Genomic DNA, 17,700 nt, shown 5'->3' with positions numbered 1-17,700 from the left:
GTTAGCCAAGATGGTCTCGATCTCCTGACCTCGTGATCCGCCCGTCTCAGCCTCCCAAAGTGCTGGGATTACAGGCTTGAGCCACCGCGCCCGGCGATCTGGACTTTTTGTACCAAATTATAAACAAAACCTAAGGCCATGTCAGGCAAGCATGAAGTCACGCACCCTGACACTTGAAGAATAAACTATGTTCCGGCTCTAATCTGTAAAATAAATAGTCTCCTTTTCTAAATTTATAGATCTTGTGTGATTTTTAAGTTAACATTAGGGAAAGACTTTTTCCTGAAGATGTGTCTTAGGGTGTTGATTTGGTGGAGTGCTTTGGCTTTGCTCACGCCTGTAATTCCAGCACTTTGGGAGGCCGAGGTGGGCTGATCACGAGGTCAGGAGATCAAGACCACCCTGGCTAACATGATGAAACCCCATCTCTACTAAAAATACAAAAACAATTAGCTGGGTGTGGTGGCGGGCGCCTGTAGTCCCAGCTACTAGGGAGCCTGAGGCAGGAGAATGGCGTGAATCCAGGAGGCGGAGATTGAAGTCAGCCGAGATCGCACCACTGCTCTCCAGCCTGGGCGACAGAGCGAGACCACGTATAAAAAAAAAAAAAAAAAAAAAGAGAGAATAAACTATGTTCCTACTGTCATGAGGTTATTCTTTTTCTCTAGCAGCTAAACAAGCACTGGTCTTGAGATAAGCAATGTTAAAGCAAATTCAGTTTCACTGTATGCTAACTGGCCCCCAGCCACTCCTCTTTTGACTAGACAAAAGACTGATTTCAGTAACTTTTCCTGATAAAACGGGCATCAACCATGGACTGGTCCTGGCGGGTTTACAGAGGCTGCACACTTGAGTGCCTTGATGTCCCCGCTTCACCTTTTGACATACAGGACCTAACTGTAATACATTTACATGTTAAGTCTCCACCTTAAAATGAACATGAGTTGTATGTTGCATGCATGTTTCATCAATTTGCACATGTCAGGACCACCTTTATATATATATTCATATCACCTCTTATAACCTCTGAACTATATATGTTTAGCTAATCCATTCAGCATAAAGCTCCTACTCCAACCCTTCCTTCAATGTGCCTGTCTCTGGTCTTTGTTGATGGTTATTCTTCCCAGCCTGTGATATGACCACGTTGCAGGCTCTAATCTGTAAAATAAATAGTCTCCTTTTCTAAATTTATAGATCTTGTGTGATTTTTAAGTTAACAGTAGGGAAAGACTTTTTCCTGAAGATGTGTCTTAGGGTGTTGATTTGGTGGGGTGCTTTGGCTTTGCTTCTGTATAAGCACAGTAAAGTAGTCTCTGTTTAATTTTTTCAGCTATAATCAATATCAATAGTGTCTGCAAGTGCCTCAGTACCCTAGGCTGTGGGTATTTGTAGAGGCGGTGGTGTGGCTTTGCTGGTAATGATGCTGCTGGGTAGGTCAGGGATGTGCAAAGTGTGGCAGTTCCACCAGTCGTGGAAGTGGCTTCCCCACTGTGCAGGGTGGCTTGTTCCTTGAAATGCAGGGCACTGCATATACATAGGCTTGGATGTCAAAGTCACAGCTGCTCTACTGGGTCTAGGCTCCAAGCAACTGGGGTGTGGCATTGCAGCCACTTGTGTGAGTATGATGGAATAGCAGTGGGGCCTCAGAGAGGGGGAGATACAGTGGCTATTGGCCCCGGAGCAAGATGCATTCTAGCAGTGGCTCCAGTCTCAAGATAGTGCTGTGAGGGAGGGTACACCATGTGGGCTCCTCCTCTGGAACAACGCAGCCACATGGACTCCAGGCAGCTCCCTAAACTGGGCTCAGTGTCTGTGAGGACTGTGGGACTCTGCTGTAGCAAGGACTGCAGGTGTCAATGGCAGTAATGAGGGCTGCTGAGGATCTTCTGTTTATATTTTCCCCATGATGAGAAGCCCATGCTGTCTCTGAGCCAGTATCAGCAAGAGAGACAGGGTCACGGAGGCAGGGTGCTTCAATTCCCTCTCTACACTGCCATTATGAGATTCCCTGCTCCACAGGGAATATTCATCAGTCCCTTGCTATATTCTGGTGTTCTCCTTTAGACACTCTAGTTGAAGTGTAGTTGTTTAATTTTTGTTTTTGAACATTTTGTGGAGGGGATGAGTGTTAGGTGCCTCTAATCAGCCATCTATCTTGGTGATGTCACTCTGAGTATGGATTTCTTGAAAGCACTAACTGGATATTTCAATTTGATTGTGAGCCATATGATTAGTAATCAAAAATACTTTGAAAATTAAACACAACTAAATAGAGCTAATCATTTGCTGAAACTCTGTCATCAATGAATTGTTCTTGATAGACACTACTTGTAGCTGCTTTATTTATTTGCAGCTCCATCGTAAATGGTAGCATTTCTGGTGATTCCTCAAAGGCAAAGTGGGGTAGTAGAAAGAGTAGCTTTGGGAACAGGAGGTACTTGTGTCAGTTCAGGCTCAGCTGAGTGACCTTGAACATGTCACTTCAGACCACATGATCTTGAAACTCTCTACAATTCCATTCTGTGAATGAAGTAAGCTATGTTTACTGAAAGTTAGCACAGATATATGAGAGTAGGTAACTCAGTTTTTCACTTTGGCCAGTATGATGCCATGCAGTCATTCCGTCCTTTTCTCTCAATTTAAACTAAATGATTTATTTTCTTGATTTGATTGACAAAATCCTTTGGTTTCACCTATAAGTTTGACTTTGGAATGGGAATCAAAGCAAAAAACAGAATTATCATGATATCACATCATTAAAACTATTTGTCATATAAGGAAACTGATGCTTCAACAAGGTGAATGACCTTGCCAAGGTCGTTCAGTCTGAATTATTAACCACTATGTGCTAGCGGGTGCTTAATATATTTTTTTGAATGAATAAATGACATTAGCCAGTAGGTGATCTGAGCAGCATGGCTTCAACTAGTGGGAGTAGGAGTAATACTAGCTACCTTTTATTGAGTACTTACTAGATATCATGAACTCTTCTGAGTAATATGCATGTATTATTTCATGTGATTCTCACTGTAACACTATGAAATAGACTTCATTATCATTCCTAGTTACAGATGAAGAAATTGGGGTTTGGAGAGATTAAATTATTTGTCCAAGGAAACACATCTAATAAGTGGCTGACTTCAAAGCCTATGGTCTTTCTACCACTGCAGGTTATCTATAAATAGCAGGATGGCTTTTATAATTTTCTCCTTGAATTTCTGCTTTCATATTAAGTATTTGAGATTTATAGGCTAGACATTTTACGTTCCTTCTCCATGATCCAGTCACCTTTTTCCAGGCCCTCTGTGTCCCCCTCCACACTGTGTAATCTCAGCCTGAGACAAAAAATCAGATAGGAGGAGGAGTAAATGAAGTGTCCTGTTGCTGATTTTCTATAATCTCAACATAAACACTTACCAGTGTTGTTGAGATTCAATCTCTCTAGCTCATCTGTGAGACCAATTTTAATTTTGAGCCATCTGCTACAGACAAATGAGTAATTATGGAAGAGCCCAGAGGGGCGGGCCATGGGGAGAAGGTTGGCTTAGCCTCTTTTCACCTGCTTGCATTGACGCAAGTGACCAAGAAAGAAAATTACTTGGGTGGGTTGTTGATACAGAGGCCAGAAACTCTACCTCCCTGTTGCTCAAATCTTTAGATTCTAGTGAAAAAGGAAAGATGACTTTGAGGTCATGCAGATTGCCTGGCAACAGACGGGAGAGCATTGCCATCAGGGCCAGGCAGAAGGAGGTAATCTTAGAACTAAGTTGGCTTGTTTACCAGCCTCTTCCTCTCACTCCACTGGTGGTGCCTTGTGAGGATTACCATTTGCCAGCTGGTCTCTCCATACCATACGACATGCTAAGTCAAATGGATGGAGTAAAGCTGAAAATAATAGTTATTGATCTCTGTGTAGCATTTTTCAAACCTTTTTTTCAAAAGACTTGGATGTATCTTAACCTTATTTCTTTCTCACAATGGGTTTCTGGATTAGGTAGGGCTAGGTATTGTTAGCTTCATTTTGCAGATGGTGAAGTTGAGCTACAGAAAGATTCTGTGACTTGCCCAAGGTCACACTGTTAGCTACAAGCTGGCTTGCACCATGAATGGTGCACCAAGAATGGTGAATTAGAGTCTGTCACTCTGTCTTGTAGGCCAGTGGCTTTTAAGCTGTGCTCACTCCTCAGGGGCCAAGGAGGTGTGGGAGTAGAAGAGTGTGTGTGTGTGTGTGTCTGTGTGTGTGTGTGTGAGAGAGAGAGAGAGAGAGACAGAGAGAGAGAGAGAGAGAGAGAGAGAGAGAGAAAATGAACAAGTGGGTTTGAAACCCAACCTGCACTTAAACTAGGGAAGCTCTGCTTGAGTCTGTTTTGCATCTGAGTGGGTTTTCATTTAATGAAATACTCTATTGCTGAAAATGTTTGAGAACCACTTGTTTAGACAAGTATTTCTCATAGAGAGTATAGCGGGTTGAACTGTGTCCCCCAAAAGATATGTTCAAGTCTTAACTCTTGGTACTTGTGGATGTGACCTTATTTGGAAGAAGGATCTTTGCAGACTTAATCAAGTTAAGATGAGGTCATCTTGGATTAGGGTGGGCACTAAATCGAATGACTGTTATCTTCATAATAAAAAGGAGAGGAAGATTTAGATACAGAGACACAGAAGAAAGCTACAGAGACCGAGAAGAAACATACAGAGGAGAACTCTGACAACAAAGGCAGAGATTGTAGTGACGCAGCTATAAGCCAAGGTACACAGAGGATTATCAGCAACCACCAGAGACTGGCAGAGAGGCATGGAACAGATTCTCCCTCCAGAAGAAAATAATACTGATACATTCTTATCAGACTTCTGACCTCTTGAGCTGTGAGAGAAGACATTTTTGTTGTTTTAAGTGACCCAATTTGTGGTAAGTTATTATGGCAGCCCTAGGAAACAAATACAGAGAGGTACGTGGACCTCTTACCTAGAAACAGGTGGAGGCGCATTTGTTAAAATTCTGATTTCAGGCCTAAACTCCAAGATTCTGATTCCGTAGGTATGTAGTGGGGCTCAGAAATCTGCATTTTGACAAGTTTCTCATGTGCACAACAATTGATTTAGAGCTGGTTTTGAGCATGCACAGCCATGAGTCTCCTCTCTGAATTGCGCTTGGATTTGCTCTCCCTGATGACAGTACTCCTCTAATGGTTTCCACAGTCAGTGGTTCAAAGGTAGCAAGCATAATAGACCAGAAATAGTGGGCATTAGACCTTATGTTGTCTCAAGAATTTTGAATTCTGAGACCAATTTCAGATGATTTACCCAACAAAAATCACAAATTTCTCAGGTTGTCAAAATCTACCCCTAAGTAAACAGGCCACAGTGATTAGGGAGTGGGCCAAGAGGGTCAGATTTCTGGCATAGCAAGACCACAGAGTAACATATAATGTACACACACACAGACATACATAGGCACACACACCACTGTTTGGTGCAGAAAATTCTACCTGATAGAGTATCATCATCTTTTTAAAGAGTTCGTCTTATTAAAAGTGAAGGTCTCCATATCAAAGTTGATCCACTAAGTTACTGTCAGTCCCTTATGCCCAGCCCCTGACCTTTGTCTGAGATGATAGACTAAAAGAGGGGGAAGAGCACAAGAGTCTGGGATAGGGCTGGGCGCGGTGGCTCAAGCCTGTAATCCCAGCACTTTGGGAGGCTGAGACGGGCGGATCACAAGGTCAGGAGATCGAGACCATCCTGGCTAACACGGTGAAACCCCGTCTCTACTAAAAATACAAAAAAACTAGCCGGGCGAGGTGGCAGGCGCCTGTAGTCCCAGCTACTCTGGAGGCTGAGGCAGGAGAATGGCGTAAACCCGGGAGGCGGAGCTTGCAGTGAGCTGAGATCGGGCCACTGCACTCCAGTCCGGGCGACAGAGCGAGACTCCGCCTCAAAAAAAAAAAAAAAAAAGAGTCTGGGATAAGGACAGAGCAGACAGCTTCTTACTGCTAGCCTGGAGCTAAAGCCCTTGCCCAGTAAAGCCAAGGAAGGCAGTGGTTTATCTTCCCAAGAGTGATGGAGGTCAACTGTGCCCAGTCTCCTGGAGAGATAAGGGAGGGACTCAGTGAAAAAGAGCAGTTGTTTGAATTCCATGTGTGGGAGAAAGGCCTTCCTGAAAATGGCTTGTCCACCTGGACCAAAGGTCCTTCAGAAGGTCTGTGTTTGCTCACATCCCTGATGGCTCCCAGGTAAACAAACTTTGTTTCTATCTCTCAGAAAGACAGGGCTCCAGTACTGTGACAGTTACAGTTACTGACATATGACTTATCACAGCGATTGTCAGAGCAATGGAAGAAAATGAAATTTAGCAGAGGCTCATGGTGGGGGTTAGAGGGAGAGAGGAGAAAGGGAGGAGAAGGCTGCTGAAGAGACTTGTGAATGGAGCTGCTAACTTTGTGGGTTTGAACATACAGTGTGATAGCTAAGTATGGACAGAGTAGGTCTTATATTGGGAATGTGTATGAAAGGATCCTGATAAAAACCTGCCTGAGCCAAGTAGCTTTACCCAGGTTCCATAGGATTGACTTTCCACTGTCAGTGGGTTCATTCCTCTAAAGTTAAGTACTACCTTTCCCCAGGGAGGCCATGCCTTTGCTTGCACTTTAGTATAAGTTTGCCTAGTGTCTTTCTTCCTGACTGGCAGAGTCTCAGCATTCACTAGAGCATAAGGGAAAGATGGAGGAAATGAGGGCCATCAAATGAGAACTTGGCCCACTTTCAAAACTCAGGCAGAGCTGGCATTACTAGCCTCCTTCTTGGAACCTTCTCTGTGATCTCCTCATTCCCCAAACAGTAATAAAGTTAAATCAAGTTGCATATGAAAGTCCAGAGGGTCTTGTTCAATCAGCAAGTCATATGCTTTTCTGGAAAATTCACTTAACTCTTTCATGTTCCTCAGCAAACATTTATATATCACCTATCATGTACTAGGCACTGGGTTAAGTACTGATGAGGGAAACATGGAAACCATTGAGCATTAGATTTTTGCCTCACATTTGAGAAGCAATCTAATTACAGAGATCAGACATTTACACAAGTAAGGCTAGACAATAGTACAAAATGACATGTGAGTGGTGTCAAGTGAAGGGAAGAGCCAATGGGCTGCAGATTCTCAGAGGTGGGCAAGGTCATTATGGAGCAGGGTAGCTGGGTAAGCCTTAGTGTAGAATAGCACAGAATAGCACATTAAATCACCCAGGCACTTGGCAGGGCTCTGGGGAAATGGGGAATAAAGCATACAAGTTTTAATGGGGATGGTGAGGTGGACTGAGTCAAGTCAGGAACATATTCACACCTCTCTGCTTTGCTAGTCATCCAAATCCTTCAGGCCCCTCCTTTCCAGAGGGCTGATATATCCTCCATTGATCTACTTTGTCTCAGAACTTCTATGCAGGGAATCCTGACTTACTCAGACTGCTAGGGAAGTAGTGTGGCTTAGTGGTTAAGAGAGTGTGTTCAAGAGCTGGGATGCCTGGGTTTGAATGCTGGCTCTCACATTTACTAGCTGTGATCTTGGACAATTGACCTAATCATCCTGTGACTCAATTTTTCTTATTTATTTATTTATTTTGAGAGAGAGTGTCTCTCTGCCACCCAGGCTGGAGTACAGCGGCACAATCTTGGCTCACTGCACCCTCCGTTTCCTCGGTTCAAGCGATCCTCCTGTCTTAGCCTCCTGAGTAGCTGGGATTATAGGCCTGCGCTACCACACCCAGCTAATTTTTGTATTTTAAGTAGAGACCAGGTTTCTCCCAGGCTGGTCTTGAACTCCTGAGCTCACGTGATCTGCCCACCTCGGGTAAATCCCAAAGTGCTGGGATTACAGGCATGAGCCACTGTAGCTGGCCTCAATTTTTCTTATGGTAAAATAGGGATGATAATAATACTGTCTACCTAATAGAGTTGCTAAGAGGATTGAATGGGATAAGCCATGTCAGGTACTTAGCACAGTGTGGGTTGTATGTTACTCATTCATTAAATAAACATTTATGAAGTGTCGGTGATGTACCAATAACTTTTCTAGTGATGTAATACAGCAGTGAACAAGAGAGAGTCCTATTCTCTTGATACTGTGTTAAATGCTGATGGCGGAAGGGGATTCAGGCCCTTTACTCAAGGAACTTTTATTATAACATAGTGTCTTTGCTTTCTGCTCCATTTATTACAATTCTTAGTCTGTGAGTTATAATTAAGTTTATTTTCATTCTTTTGTGTTTAATTAGGCAAATATGAAAGCTATGAATTTCCTTTAAACTCAGCTTTGGCCATATACCATTAGATTTTATGCTGAGTGTTTCTATTATTACTATTTCTAAGAAATTTGCAATTTTGGTTTTGTTATGTATTATTTCTACTTTTTGGAAAGTGTTGAGGTATTCCAATTTCGATGATTCAGTATTTTTTTGTCCCTACTATGTGCCTAATTCTGTGTTCCTAAAGAAGAGAGATAGTGAAGAGAGACCTGTCTGACTTGAGGGGTGTTTAGAAGGGGCTAGGGGAATACAGGACTGGAAAGACCATTGCATGAGGGCATTGAGGTGCCAAGCTTCATGGATTGGTTTCTTTTCTAATGAGGAGACATTGTAGTTATTGAAAGTGTTGGGGTACAGAAAATAATTCCCCAAAATATGGCACTTAAGCATGCTGAGTGCTTTGAAAAATGGAAAGGCCGCTGGGCACGGTGACTCATGCCTGTAATCCTAGCACTTTGGGAGGCTGAGGTGGGCGGATTGCCTGAGCTCAGGAGTTCGAGACCAGCCTGGGCAACACAGTGAAACCCTGTCTCTACTAAAATAAAAAAAATTAGCTGGGCATGGAGGTGTGTGCCTCTAGTCCTAGCTACTTGGGAGGCTGATGCAGGAGAATTGCTTGAACCCAGGATGTGGAGTTTGCAGTGAGCTGACATTGCACCACTGCACTCTAGCTTGGGTGACAGAGTGAGACTCCATCTCCAAAAGAAAAAAAAAAAGGAAAGTGGAAAGGCTTCAAAAATAAGCCTCAAAACTGAGCTCTCTCTTTCTGACCTTTGTCCACCTCCCTGTCTCTCTGATCCTTTTTAAGGATACACCCTGAGGGACTCTGTAACTTCCTTATCTGAGTAAAGAAGCTTCTTTCCAAAAGAAATGCAGTCGTCTTAAGACTCCCTCCCTAGAAATCTGATCAAATAACCAAGAAAGATCAACCACGGAGAAGAGATGGGCAGTCATCACCATGACCCAATGGACTTTTCATGTATTTGTCTGAGGGCAGCTCCAAGAGATTACCTAGGGGACTTTATCTGCATAATAAGAAAACATAATGTGGAGAAAGGACACCCTTTTCAACAAATGGTGTTGGGATAATTGGCGAGCCACATGTAAGAGAATGAAACTGGATCCTCATCTCTCACCTTATACAAACATCAACTCAAGATGGATTAAGGATTTAAACCTAAGACCTGAAACTCTAAAAATTCTAGAAGATAACATTGGAAAAACCCTTCTAGATATTGGCTTAGGCAAGGATTTCATGACTAAGAACTCAAAAGCAAATGCAATAAAAACAAAGATCAATTGCTGGAACTTAATTAAGCTCAGGAGATTTTGCACAGCAAAAGGAACAGTCAGCAGAGTTAACAAAGAACTCACAGAGTGGGAAAAAAATCTTCACAATCTATACATCTGACAAAGGACTAATATCCAGAATCCACAATGAAAATCTCAAGCAAATCAACAACAACAATCCCATCAAAAAGTGGGCTAAGGACATGAATAGACAATTCTCAGAAGAAGATATACAGATGGCCAACAAACATATGAAAAAATGCTCAACATCACTGATGATCAGGGAAATGCAAATCAAAACCACAGTGTGATACCACCTCACTCCTGCTAGAATGGCCATAATCAAAAAATTAAAAAAATAGTAGATGTTGGTGTGGATGCAGTGAACAGGGAACACTTCTATGCTGCTGGTGTGAATGTAAACTAGTATAACCACTATGGAAAACAGTATGGAGATTCCTTAAAGAACTAAAAGTAGAACTATCATTTGATCCAGCAATCCCACTACTGGGTATCTACCCAGGGGAAAAGAAGTCATTATATGAAAAAGATACTTGCACACACAAGTTTATAGCAGAACAATTCACAATTGCAAAAACGTGGAACCAACCCAAATGCCCATCAATCAACTAGTGGGTAAAGAAACTGTGGCATATATATACAATGGAATACTACTTAGCCATAAAAAGTAATGAATTGGCCGGGCACGGTGGCTCACGCCTGTAATCCCAGCACTTTGGGAGGCCGAGGTGTGTGGATCCCGAGGTCAGGAGCTCAAAACCATCCTGGCTAACACGGTGAAACCCTGTCTCTACTAAAAAATAGAAAAAAATTAGCCGTGCGTGGTGGCAGGCACCTGTAGTCCCAGCTTCTCGGGAGGCTGAGGCAGGAGAATGGCATCAACCCAGGAGGTGGAGCTTGCAGTGAGGCGAGATCGCACCACTGCACTCCAGCCTGGGTGACTGAGTGAGACTCTCTCAAAAAAAAAAAAAGGAATTAATTAATGGCATATGCAGCCACCTGGATGAGACTGGAGACCATTTTCCTAAGTGAAGTAATTCAGGAATGGAAAAACAAGCATCGTGTATTCTCACTCATAAGTGGGAGCTAAGCTATAAGGATGCAAAGGCATAAGAATGACACAATGGACTTTGGGGACTCGGGGGCAAGGGTGGGAAGGGGGAGAGGAATAAGAGACTACAAATAGGCTGTAGTATATACTGCTCAGGTGATGGGTGCACCAAAATCTCCCAAATTTCCACCAAAGAACTTACTCACGTAACCAAACACTACCTGCTCTGCAATAATCTATGGAAATTTAAGAAAAAAAAGACAGCATTAGTTCTTGTGCAGTTTCACCCCTCACTTTTCCTTAACTTCTTGGCACCATCCAGAGTCCAAAGATAATCATGTATATAGTAATGTTTGCCTCCCAGGTCCATACATTTCTCCCCTATGAAGAGAGTATTTATGTCTCAAACATCTGACATTTCTTTGAGCCTCAAACTTTGTGCATGGTTTCCATGTCCATATGCCTGTTAATAAATTTTGTATGCCCTTTTCTCCTATTCATCTGCCTATTGTAAGTTCGTTTTCAGTCAACCTTTAGACAGCAGAAGGGAAGCTGCAAAAGGATGCACAGGAATGATAGGCTCATAATGCTATTTTAGGGAGAATAAGGCAGCATTATTGCTTGAGATTTGAGAGAGGGGAACATGCTAGAGACAAGGAGATCGGTTAGAAGAGCTTTATATTAATCTAGGACAGCAGTTCTCAAACTTGATTGTATATGAGAATCTTCTGGAGGGCTTGTTGGGGCCCCATCCCAGAGTTTCTGATTCAACAGGGCTGTGGCGGAGGCCTGAGAATTTGCACTTCTAACAAGTTCCCAGGTAATGCTGATGCTACTAGTCAAGGGACCACACTTTAGGAACCACTCATCTAAGAGAGAGATGTTGAGAGCCAGAGCCAGACTGGTGAAAGATGAACTAGAGAGGAAAGAAATTATATGAAAGATATTTGGAAGGAAGGAACCACAGGACTCGGGGATTGAACATGGGGGCAAGGGAGACAGACAAATAATAGATGACTTCAGAATATCAAACCTAGGTGCCTTGGAGGATATGAGAATCACAGAGGCAAAACCCCAAACATCTAGAGGTGGAATGCAGTCACTTGACAGGTACTGGGAAAATATACGAGGCCTTATTCCATAAGCATCTGCACCATGGCACTCAAGTTTAAAGGCCTCCTGTATTGTCTTCAGACAGAGGCTGATGAGAAGTAGAAAGCCCAAGTCTGTATTCTGTCTCTCCTTTTCTAGAATATAACCTTTGAGTAGAGGAGGAAACTGAAGATAGAAAGCAGGGTGTATGAAGGTTAGAAGGGGCTTGAATAGTCTGGAAACAAAGAACACATCATTGGGTTGCTAAGTACATTGAGTGAGTACTGAATGTATATGGGCAAACACTTATAAGGAAAAGGTAAATCAGTAAAACTCAGCATGGGCCACGCAGGGTAGCTCTGGATGCTACCTGAGATCACTGGTGCAATTTCTGAGATAGGGTTTCTCAATTCCACACCACCTAACCTTCCCTAGTTTCAGGGCTTCTGACTTGGTGCCCTGTTGTGCCCGGTTATTTCCCAGCCTGTAAGAATTTCTCTTACCTGCTTCTCTCCACTGGACCGCCTGTAGCTGAGCAGAAGCTCCACAGCGCCCACCACTTCCTTGCGTATGGCATAGAGCAATGCATCACCCACATACACACTGTGGTTCAGCAGTAGCTCCATGATCTCCAGGTTCTCGTTCTCAATGGCAATGAGCAGGGCACTCCGGCCCAGGGGGTCCATGCAGTTGATGTTGACATTATAGTAGATCTCAGCCTCCTGAAGGGCCTGCTTCACAGTGGCATAGTCCCCCTTCTCCACAGCATTGAGGAAGGCCTTCTCCTCCGCAGAGAGCTCTGTCTCAGCCCTCACAATTTGCAGGGGGATGCGGTCTCTGTACGGTGAGTAGTTGACCTTTTTGTAGTACAGTTGGGCCATGGTTCATAGCAATTTAGAAAGCTGAGTGAGGAAACAGAGAAAGACCAAAAATATCCTTAGATACTTGGAGGTCTCAAGTGGCCAGTTATGGAGGCAGCCCTGCTAAGGGGTTAGAAAATCCTAAACTACTTCAATGACACAATCTTTTTTCCTCTCACAAAGAAGTATAACAGAAAAAGCCCAGTCTTTGGGGTCAGGAAGTCCTGGGCTTAAATCCTGGTTTTATGACTTACCAGTTCCGTGGCCTTAAATAAGTTACTCAAGCCCCCTGTGCTTTATTTATTATTACTAAGGTTATCAATCTTAATAATATTACTAGCAGTTATCATTTAGTGACTGCTTACTGTGTGCCAGGTCCTGTGCTACAGAATAATTCCTACCTCATAAAGCTATTGTGAGAGTTAAATCATCTTTGGCCAATTTCCTTCAGGTTCTAGGTCTCTGGTCCTATGCTAATTTTCAAGATTACATTTGCAACTGTCCCAGATGCACATCCTGGATTGAAATCCTATTTCAGTTCTAACTGCAACCCTGCTTCTTGCTGCTGCTCACTGGGGGAAGGGGTATTGACTCCAATAGGCCAAAGTCAACTGCAAAAGATAAGCATGTACCCTCTGTGCCCTCTCATGATTTTTTCCTCTGCCGTTTCAAATGAAAAGCTAACAGATCTGAGAATCTGATTAAATTCTGATAAGTGAATGGTCTATTTTATTTGTATCATACCTAAATCCAGGTTATATTTAATAGAGTTCATTTTAAAGTAAAAACGTACTTATTGAGCTCCTACAATGTGTTTAAACTTTCTCTCGGAGACGAAGGTAAAAAGACAGCCTTTGTCTTCAATCACATAGAATGAATCACAGTATAGAGCTCTTGCCTCATAGTTTACAGATAAAATTTATACACATTCCTCATTAACTCCCTGTAGTATCCCTGTGAGACGGGAATGATTATCCTCTCCAAGGGAGAAAATGAGGCTCAGATCTATTGGGTGTTGGCTCTACTTTTCCTCTCATCCCTGAGGCCTCCAGGCCCCTCTGGAGGCTGAGTTTGGATGGACCTATTCCAATTACTTAACTGTTTTTCCAGCTAAAGGACATGGAAATGTGATAAAGAGCCTCTTTTCTCACCTTCTGGTTGTAAGAAAAGATAAAGACATGAAGCTTCCACAAACATTTACCTCAGTCTTCCAGGTAATGAACATCTCTGCTTTGGCAGAGGGAGAGGCATATCTTATATCAAGTGGCATTTGCAGTTCACGTGCTTGTGACCTTCTGGGAAGTTAGTATTTGAAGGTGAGTGTTGCATCTTGCCCTGAGCAGGTCCAAATGACAAATTGCTCTCCACATCTAAATCCCAAGAGAACAGGGTGCTGTTTCACTGCCTCAAGAAGCACTGATACATTCTTTCACTACTTTCAAGTAAAGTGAAAGTAGTGAAAGTGGCTAAAGGAAAGCAGCACTTATATTTGCCAATACACAACACAAAACTTTAATGATACTAATTGTAGACTGCCTCCCTGCCTTTACCTTGTAAACAAACATGAGTTGGAGAGAGAAGGGATAGTGTGACCTCCTAAAGTGAGGATCAACAACCCAATTAGCTTCTATTTATTTAATCAGTACAAACACACTGAGAGTACCTATTGTGTCTAGCACTCTGCTAGCCCCTGCTGGGGGACAGGAAACAACAGAACCCTGCTCATTGAAGGCTGGAGGTCTCACAGAAAGTTTCATAAAGATGGTAGCTCTTAGGCTAATCCTTGGAGGATGAATTAAACATGAAAGTGTAGGGGCAGTCTAGGCACTGCCGAGTACAACAAGAAAGATGATGAGAACAGTTATAGCCTAGTTGGGTGATGGGTTGGGCGGAATGCGAGGGGTCTTATTTTTTCAACTTAATAGAATATAGGGATTAGAAGTGAGCTAACATTCCAAGGCAATAGCTCATAATCTTGGTATCCCCATCTGAAAAATGGTCCTGAACACTTGCTACCCATTTGCCATTTAAGAGGCTACCATGGAAGAAAAGGCTAGATGTCCTTTCAGATGGTATCACTGGTGGTGGTATTGCTACAGGAAGTATTACTGCTACAGGAAGATCTGCAACTCCTTTAGTAAGGCACAGTTGTGGGGGAAGCAGAAGAATATTGCATCCCAGGGAAAGGTGAGAAAGAAGGAAACTAAATTGGTGACCTATTATGTGCCAGGCACTATGCCAGAAGCTGGGGCAATAAAGTTATAAAAATAATCATTAGTTTTGAATATTTAACATGGCCCAGGCATGGTGCCAGGTACTAGAGTGGCACTATTACTACCACTGCCCCTAATGGTAATCACAATGAAGGCAACAAACAGTACCATTCATTGAATTCTCACTATGTGCCAGATGCATGGGTTAAAGTAGTGAAGAGAGACAACAGTAAAATCATGGTAATTTGTAACTTGAGGCAAGTATAATTGGATGATATATAGTCAGTTCAAAGTCCAGATTTAATTTTCATCTCCTGCAGTTGGAATTAGTCTGGTCTATGTAATTTTCCAGTGGGCTCTGTTATAAGAGGCCTTAATAGTATTCCTCTTTAGAAAAAATAATTCTACAAAGGTTTGCCTGAGATTGTATCATTGGAGTCACTCTTAGTTTAAGGGACTACATTGCCAAAACTACCCCTGGATGAAATAATAAATCACATGGCTAAACACGAGTAAGATATTAACATGAATTCCTTCATTAGGAACATTGCTGTGACTTTGGAATTAAAGCAATGTCTGGCTAAAAGAATGGGGGTGAAGTGATGGAGGGTAAAGGAGGGGTCTGGTATCCAGCCTTGGAAAGCTCTGTTAAGTAGTCATGCCCACCTCTATACTATGAATAGAGAATAATGCAAAAATGGGTTTCCTTCATTGTCTGTTGTCATGCAGACTCATATAGCTGTCTAATGACTTGCCTAATTCTTTGCCCTTTTCCAATCCCCCCAGCTGCAGCCACTTGACCCTGACTCATAGGTTTAGCCTCAGCCTCACTCCAGGCTCAGAGGCCAATCCTTTCTCTGCATGCTTGCTGTTAGGCCTACTGTGCCATCATTCTGAGAATAAGTAGCTAGTGATGGAGTTTCTGGTATCTTTTAAGAATGTATTATTTGGGGATCCACGCCAAGATGGCCGGATAGGAATAGCTCCAGCTTCCAGCTCCCAGTGTGAGCAACACAGAAGACAGGTGATTCTGCATTTCCAACTGAGGTACTAGGGTCTTCTCACTGGGGCGTGTTAGACAGTGGGGGCAGGACAGTGGATGCAGCCCAACGAGTGAGAGTCGAAGCAGGGTGAGGCATTGTCTCACCTGGGAAGCACAAGGGGGAAGGGAATTCCCTTTCCTAGCCAAGGGAAACTGTGACACACAACACCTGGAAAATCGGGTCACTCCCACCCTAATACTGTGCTTTACCAAGGGTCTTAGCAAACGGCACACCAGGAGATTACATCCCGTGCCTGGCGGACGGTCCCACACAAACGGAACCTCCCTCATTGCTAGCACAGCAGTCTGAGATCTAACTGCAAGGCAGCAGCAAGGCTGGGGGAGGGGCGCCCGCCATTGCTGAGGCTTAAGTAGCTAAACAAAGCAGCCGGGAAGCTCGAACTGGGTGGAGCCCACCGAACCTCAAGGAGGCTTGCTTGCCTCTGTAGACTCCACCTCTGGGGACAGGGAATAGCCAAACAAAAGGCAGCAGAAACCTCTGAAGATGTAAATGTCCCTGTCTGACAGCTTTGAAGAGAGTAGTGGTGTTCCCAGCACGGGGTTTGAGATCTGAGAACGGACAGATTGTCTGCTCAAGTGGGTCCCTGACCCCTGAGTAGCCTAAGTGGGAGACATCCCCCACTAGGGGCAGACTGACACCTCACACCTCACATGGCTGGGTATACTTCTGAGACGAAGCTTCCAGAGGAACGATTAGACAGCAACATTTACTGTTCAGCAATATTCACTCTTCTGCAACCTCCGCTGCTGATACCCAGGCAAATGGTTTCGAGTGGACCTCGAGCAAACTCCAACAGACATGCAGCTGAGGGTCCTGACTGTTAAAAGGAAAAATAACAAACAGAAAGGGCATCCACACCAAAACCCCATTAGTACGTCACCATCATCAAAGACCAAAGGTAGATGAAACCACAAAGATGGGGAAAAAGCAGTACAGAAAAGCTGGAAATTCTAAAAGTGAGAGCACCTCTCCCCCTCCAAAGGAACACAGCTCCTCATCAGCAATGGAACAAAGCTGGACAGAGAATGACTTTGATGAGTTGAGAGAAGAAGACTTCAGACAATCAAACTTCTCTGAGCTAAAGGAGGAATTACGAACCCAGTGCAAAGAAACTAAAAACCTTGAAAAAAGATTGACAAATGGCTGACTAGATTAACCAAGGCAGAGAAGTCCATAAACGACCTGATAGAGATGAAAACCATAACATGAGAACTATGTGACAAATGCACAAACTTCAGTAACTGACTCGATCAACTGGAAGAATGGGTATCAGTGATTGAAGATCAAATGAATGAAATGAAGCGAGAAGAGAAGTTTAGAGAAAAAAGAGTAACAAGAAATGAACAAAGCCTCCAAGAAATATGGGGCTATGTAAAAAGACCAAATGTACGTCTGATAGGTGTACCTGAAAGTGACGGGGAGAATGGAACCAAGTTGGAAAACACTCTGCAGGATATTATCCAGGAGAACTTCCCCAACTTAGCAAGGCAGGCCAACATTCAAATTCAGGAAATACAGAGAACGCCACAAAGATACTCCTCCAGAAGAGCAACTCCAAGACACATAATTGTCAGATTCACCAAAGTTGAAATGAAGGTAAAATGTTAAGGGCAGCAAGAGAGAAAGGTCGGGTTACCCACAAAGGAAAGCCCATAAGACTAACAGCAGATCTCTCAACAGAAACTCTCCAAGCCAGAAGAGAGTGGGGGCCAATATTCAACATTCTGAAAGAAAAGAATTTTCAACCCAGAATTTCATATCCAGCCAAACTAAGCTTCATAAGTGAAGGAGAAATAAAATCCTTTACAG

At 43.2% G+C, this 17,700-nt stretch overlaps 1 protein-coding gene across 1 annotated transcript in view; it reads right to left on the bottom strand.

Moving 5' to 3' along the window:
* The window catches only part of TRPC5 (transient receptor potential cation channel, subfamily C, member 5), a 326,052-nt gene that overhangs the window by 179,657 nt on the left and 128,695 nt on the right, over positions 1 to 17,700 (bottom strand). Inside the window, exon 2 of the mRNA XM_011953532.1 lies at positions 12,258 to 12,656. Coding sequence (XP_011808922.1) covers positions 12,258 to 12,635 — 378 coding nt within the window. The 5' untranslated portion in view covers positions 12,636 to 12,656. The remainder of the gene's footprint in view (positions 1 to 12,257; positions 12,657 to 17,700) is intronic.

The sequence above is a fragment of the Colobus angolensis genome, unplaced genomic scaffold, assembly GCF_000951035.1.
Source record: "Colobus angolensis palliatus isolate OR3802 unplaced genomic scaffold, Cang.pa_1.0 Scaffold366, whole genome shotgun sequence".
In the NCBI taxonomy this organism is placed as follows: domain Eukaryota; kingdom Metazoa; phylum Chordata; class Mammalia; order Primates; family Cercopithecidae; genus Colobus; species Colobus angolensis.
This window is presented reverse-complemented; position numbering and strand designations above follow the sequence as displayed.